This window comes from Cyclopterus lumpus, chromosome 8 (genome assembly GCF_009769545.1).
Source record: "Cyclopterus lumpus isolate fCycLum1 chromosome 8, fCycLum1.pri, whole genome shotgun sequence".
NCBI lineage: Eukaryota > Metazoa > Chordata > Actinopteri > Perciformes > Cyclopteridae > Cyclopterus > Cyclopterus lumpus.
Window position 1 is genome coordinate 11,193,297 of NC_046973.1, and position 6,124 is coordinate 11,199,420.

The 6,124-nt window shown below is 43.7% G+C and overlaps 1 protein-coding gene across 7 annotated transcripts in view; it reads right to left on the reverse strand.

Moving 5' to 3' along the window:
- Positions 1–3,159: 3,159 nt before the first annotated feature.
- carm1 (coactivator-associated arginine methyltransferase 1) overlaps positions 3,160–6,124 on the reverse strand; it is a 24,352-nt gene continuing 21,387 nt past the window's right edge. For 4 of the 7 annotated variants that reach the window (XM_034538742.1, XM_034538743.1, XM_034538747.1 and 1 more), the window contains 2 exons: positions 5,820–5,888; positions 3,160–5,691 (listed from right to left, as the gene is read on the reverse strand). In XM_034538742.1, coding sequence (XP_034394633.1) covers positions 5,552–5,691; positions 5,820–5,888 — 209 coding nt within the window. In that variant the 3' untranslated portion in view covers positions 3,160–5,551. Of the gene's footprint in view, positions 5,692–5,819; positions 5,889–6,124 lie in introns of those variants that run through there. The other 3 variants (XR_004609820.1, XR_004609819.1, XM_034538745.1) reach the window with 2 other exon arrangements.

Sequence of the window (6,124 nt, forward strand, 5' to 3'; positions counted from 1 at the left end):
AAGTGAAGTTGAATCCATATAAAATACAGAAGAAGGATTTCTAGCTACGGGAGCAGTTTGGGGTTAAGTGTCTTGCCCAAGGACACATCGACATGGGCTAGATGAGCCAGGGATCGAACCACCGATCCTCTGATTGATGGACGACCCTGCTCACCACTGAGCCACAGTCGTGGTTGTCGCAGCACATTGCTGTCCCATTTGTATTTACACCATTTGGAGCCCTACACTCAACCTGAGGGTTCAGGGTTTGAGGCCTGAGACATCGGGCCTAAACATTTTGTGTCGTGCTTTGTGGAAGGGCTTAACACATGCAACATAATTCTGTATAGGAGTATTTAAAATCTAACATTTCAATAAATAAATGTTATTGTAATGAATGGTCACATGTGTTGATCAAATCAAGTGAGGTCTTTCCATCATTGTAAGGGCTTGATTATTCCACAAGGTGGAACCATGTGCTGTGAAATTATGGTTGACTCATTTTCCAAAAGTGCAATATCTTTTTAAGGAAATCTGATGGCTTAAAAAGTTAGGTTTTAAATCCAATACTCACACCTCAACAGAAAATAAGAAACCATAATGGACCATGTTCTGCCAAATATAGCTTGTATCCAGTTCAAATTGAATTCAATGGTTAGTCTTTAATCATTTAATGAGAAACGTGAAGAGAATGAAATCAATTCATTTAGATGTACCTTCTACTTTTGAATTCGGTCCAGAATAGAAAGATCCCGTAAATGTTAAATGGACCTGTACTTGTAGAGCGATTTTTCTAGTGTTCCAACCTCTCAAAGCGCTTTATCTCTAAATGACATCATCGTGTCGATTTTTCTCATAGTACCTATTTTTTCCTCTGTATTTATCTGCTCTTGTTCATTACAATTTAATTGTCAGACCTAGATATATTTATTTCAGTTGAGAATGGATCTATAAATATATTTATTTTTGTTAAATAAATATATATATATACAGAGCAGAAATATATATTCCTAAAGCAGTATTCCAATATTATTAAAATTGACAGATAGCAATAAATATACAATAATTTGCAAATTTGCCCTCACAGCACAGGTCAGTTTTAGTGGTCATCCTCAACTGCGATCTGGACCCGATCCACAGTGCCGACACAAGCAAAGTGAGAGTCACACGGCACAACCTCACCGCCTTCCAAAGGCCCACGAGGGACGCGGAACGTCCGCAGAAGTCAAAACTGCTGCAGCACTCGTGTGCAGAACAACTTTGTCGGCCTTCATCGGGGTCGCTCCAGGTTTGACCCCTTGGAAAGAACCTGGAAAACCTGTGAAGTTCTTCTTCCTTCTGAGCATTGCCCACAGTACGTTCAAAGAACTCGTCCTTGAGTACCAGGGATATGGCACACAGACATGGGTGGGTGGAGGGGTCATTAGCTGGTTGCTATCTGCAACTTCACCACTAGATGTCACTATATCTTACAGACCGGGGTTCTCAGTGGTGCTCCTGAAGGGGTCCGTACTCTTTCTTTATGAGTGGAATATGACATTTTCTTTAAATTAGATTAGGCCCAGGCACCTGTTTTATACTCTAGCGCCAGTGGTTCTAAATCTATTTTATTTTAATATTACAGTTTCCACTGCAGTTATCATTGGCAAATAATTGTAATAGCTAGAGCAGCTGACAGCTCAATAAGATGAGCTGAAGCCTTCCGAGACTCATCCGACATCAATCGGACCAAAGGTGACCCAGGAATGGATTTTCATTCCTGTTCCATCCCACAAGTTTAAATTGGTTTAAAAAGTTTTAAAATAAGATATACAATATATTGTCCTGTCCCAATACCGGAAGAAAGAATCCTGTCCCACATTTATTCATATTAGAATTGTATATCTACACACCAAAACTAGAGATGCACCGATTTCTTGGTTGATTCAGATGTTCTTGACATTTTTTTTCAAAAATCCTATTGTACGTTCATAATTTATGAACATGGTGTAAATAATACTTAGAGAATAATCAGAAGACATTATCCTACACTGTGCATGTTTCGCCTGTTATAGTCAACTGTACTAGCTAAAACTATGTTTTTATGTATTCAGCTTTACAAAACTATGAGTCAGGATCTATTGACACTAATGTAAAGACGTGCATTATGTTTTATTAAAGGGGGCACACCACCTAACTTGAGAACTCTTAATGTTACACCCTTGTCTCATAAAATGTACATTCCCAAATACAACAGAGTTGCATTGTGAATTATTTTGTTGTAGATCAGGTTTGCGTTTGATGTATCGTAAATAAGTTTAAAATCAGTCTATGGAAGAGTTTACGGAGGTCATGGCTATTTATCCAGGAGATGGCCGCTTGTACCCCCTGTGAACAGAGTACCTTTGTACTAACCGTGTTTCAAATAGTTGAAAACCGTGGCTCCCGTATTGTCCCCAGAAGAGATGTATGAATATGTAACGCTGAGAGGCGGGGGGCCGTGTTCACGCTATAGACTGTAAGAAGTAGACCAAGTTATTGTGATGTCCGTTGGTTAGTGAAGTGATGTTTCGCCATCTTGCCCGTCGCCATGTTTTTTGTTTTGTTAACTATGAACAGAAGTCACCATATTTGCTCTGCAGAGGAGTGACGTAGACATTGTAGCAGCAGCAACCTGTCAATCAGAGTAGCCCCGCCCTAACGCATACCCTGCTTTATGGTCTGTTTGACTCCAAATGGATAATAATAAATTACTAAATGAACATCATGCTGTATTTGAAGAAGTCTTGAAACTAGAGATTGAGACCATAAACTCATGTTTACTGAGGGAATAAATCAAGAAAGAAGTCATTTTATATAGACTTCTATACAACCAGAGGAGTCGCCCCCTGATGGTCAGTAGAGAGAATGCAGGTTTTAAGACCATTCTGCAGAACCGGAGGTCACTGCCTAGTTCATTACTATGAAAGTTAATTAAGGTAATTCAAGTTGATTTAGCTCAAAGTAAAGCGTTTAAATAAAACGAATGAAAGTCTTTTGACAGACCCGGAAGTTATGCGGCACAGATTGATCCGATCGATCGATCTACTGACCCGTTCTATTGATGGAGGAGAAGTGTCGGAGCAGAAGAGGAAGAGCTGACGTTGAGACTGAGTGAGGTGTTACTACTGAACCACAGAAATGACAGAACAGGACACAGGCTTCCTCACACATTTCCATGATAAAAAAAAAAGTGAATGCCACTATTCGACTACACAGAGCAAACGGTTCAATGACAACAAAAAGGGGACATGATCGCTACAGGCTAGTGTACATCTCATCTGCGTCCGCAGTCTATTCGACAAATTAAAAAGTACTACAACTGATTCCAGGATGGTTTTGGAACATCTCCACCACATTTAATTTAAATTTTTTTTTTCATTGTTTGTAGTTTTTTGTGAAAGAAAAAACAAAACAAAATATAAGATAACAAAAAGAAAAAGGTTAATTCTACAAAGAAACTTTTTTCTCAGATCTCTCAAAACTTTTCTAACTCAAGTCTGATGGTTGCGAAGCAATGCATACGCGTGTCAGTCTTCTGTCCGTGACGGATAAAGGGGGGCGAGAGGGCCGCGATATGTCAGAGGTCATACATGGTGAACAGACGAGGAGGGAGTGTGTGGGGGGGCCACACAGGATTGGCCCCTATCTCCCACGCCTCGACGTTGAAGTCTCTTCGTCCCGAAGGAGGTCGGGAGGAGGGGGAAGGGGGGTGTAAACTGCCAATCCAGAACAGCGTCACTCTGGTGGCCGGCTGGCTGCCACATGGGGATCATTGGTCCTTACCGGTTCGTTCTCAGAATCTTTCCCCCCCCCCTCCCAACTGTGCCAGTGCAATCTGGCTCGACAAATGACTGCTGATATGTGCACTCAGATAAAACAAGAAAAACTAGGTGTTTGGGGTGAAGAGACATGTGCGATGGAAGCAGCAGGTTTACAGCTCTAGTTTGAACTAAGACGGACAGTTTGTCCCACCGGTCACCTTGTGTTGAAATTCTCCCTCAAGCTCACAAATGGCGCTCTTCTGTGTCTCCGACTAACGGCGACTAACGACGACTAACGACTGGAGACTCAGGTCTCGTGTGGCCTTTTTAGACCGGCTACACGCACACCTTTCCCTTTTAAACGCGATACGACCTCCCCGAAGCCTCAACCTTACCGAGTGTGACAATCTGTAGCGGCTCTGAACCGTGCCCATTTTAAAAAAGGTGCTGGTTTGCCATCAATGCCCAAAGTCGCATGAAAAGACTAATTCATTCAATTTCAGAGTCTAGTCCAGATGTAGCCGTGCTAGGACTTGTGGCAAATCCGAACTCTGTCGAAAACACTCGTCCATCAACCCCTTTTATTAATTGGTTGTACGAGCAGATTCAAAATGTCCCCCGACTTTTTGTTCAGTTTGGACGGTGCATAGTGCTATGTAAACTTTCATTTGTACAGTCTTACTTTGACATTTTTAGAATACTTTATTCATAAAGTTGAACTAAGACAGGTGTTTACTTTAACTTTAGATAGAGACAGTGTTGTAGCTTCTCGGCTTCGAGCTAGGCTAACCACGTTGCGGCTATGGGGGAAGATTTGCAAGCACATGTAAAGCTGCGCTGATCAATATTTGGATTTTTGAGGATGGATCTAGCCTGTAATGTGTAAGGTGTCAAACTTTTTTTGGCATGGAAAATCGTGCAGCTTGTAAAACAATGAGGTCACCCTTGATCTGACCCTGATGTGCTCTAGCATGCTAGCACGGAGCCCGCTTCCTGCCGGTTGTTGGCGAAGAGGACTAGATGATCGCGGTGCTGCATGTCTGTGCTCAGCACGGAAGGCGACCGGCGGGTCGTTCTTCTGGAACCCGGCGCGTGCATCGACACCACTGTTTCAATGTGGAACCTCACCGTGGCCAATATGTCCGTTTGTCCACGTCAAAAAACGCTTCGCGTAAAAGCAACACTATCTGCATAGCATTGTGAGCGGGGTGGTGGGAGTGTGGCAGGGCCCTTGAGGACTGAAACAGATATGAGAAGCCTACAGCCCAGAGACGAGTACTGATGATGATGATCATTATGATAACAATGACCCAATTGTACAAACGAAAAGCTTTAGTGTAGATTGGTGGCTTCTGGCAGCGAGTTGAGTCTCAGGGGAGAAAGGCGGTTGAAGAAACAATTTTCAGGGGGCATTATGACACCTAAAAAACAAAAATGATAAGGGGTGGGACGTTGAACGAAGGAGGGGATAGATAGTAACAGCTGTGCACGAGGTGACGTCCCAATAGATCCGAAGGAGGAGAAGAAAAGGAGGAGAAGAAAAGGAGGTTTTCGTCTGTCGGCGAGACATAAGAGTCTGGACGGATACGAGAGCGTTCGACCGTTCATATAGTGATGGACTGAACAAAGTAGAAGGAGGACGAACAAGGGGAGGCAGTGCCAGCACAGCACTGGTTTTGGTATATTGGTTTTGGCTGCGGTCGGTGCATCGGTCGGGGCTGGGTGGGGGCTGGGAATCTCTTGTCATGCGGGGGCGGGGCGGTTGAAGAGGTCTCTGTGTGGTCCTCGTCTTAACTGCCGTAATGCATGGTGTTGCTGGGGATGACCATCGGCGAGGCCATGGAGATGGCGGCGCCCCCCATGGTGAACTGGTTGGTGACGGGATAATAAGAACCACTGCTGCTGGGACCCGACTGGCCTGTGGTGGCTCCTGGAGGGAGGGACAAAAAAAGCATGGCGTTTCCAACTGGAGATGGTCCATTTCTGTGAGGCAACCTGATGTGTTCCTCTACGTGGTGTTTTTAAAATATATTTAAATAAAGTGTCATGTGGACGTACCCTGGACAATTCCTGTGCTCATGATGGAGCCCATCCTGGAGTGGGTGTGGTTTACAATTCCGGTGTTCACTGTGACCAATCAGAGAGAGGAGCACAGTTAATGATACGTGCAGCGCTTCAACACATTTTAGCTTCCTGTTTTTAGGAACAAAAGAAAAGAATCGGTGGGAGCCCTTAAGAGCCCCCCACCAACACAAGAGGAGCTCAGCCTGTGACTGAAGACAGTCGGATGGTGAAGAGGCCGTCAAAAAAACACTTGTTATGCTGAGGGAAACATTTGAAAAAGCTGAAACACTGTTGGCGCT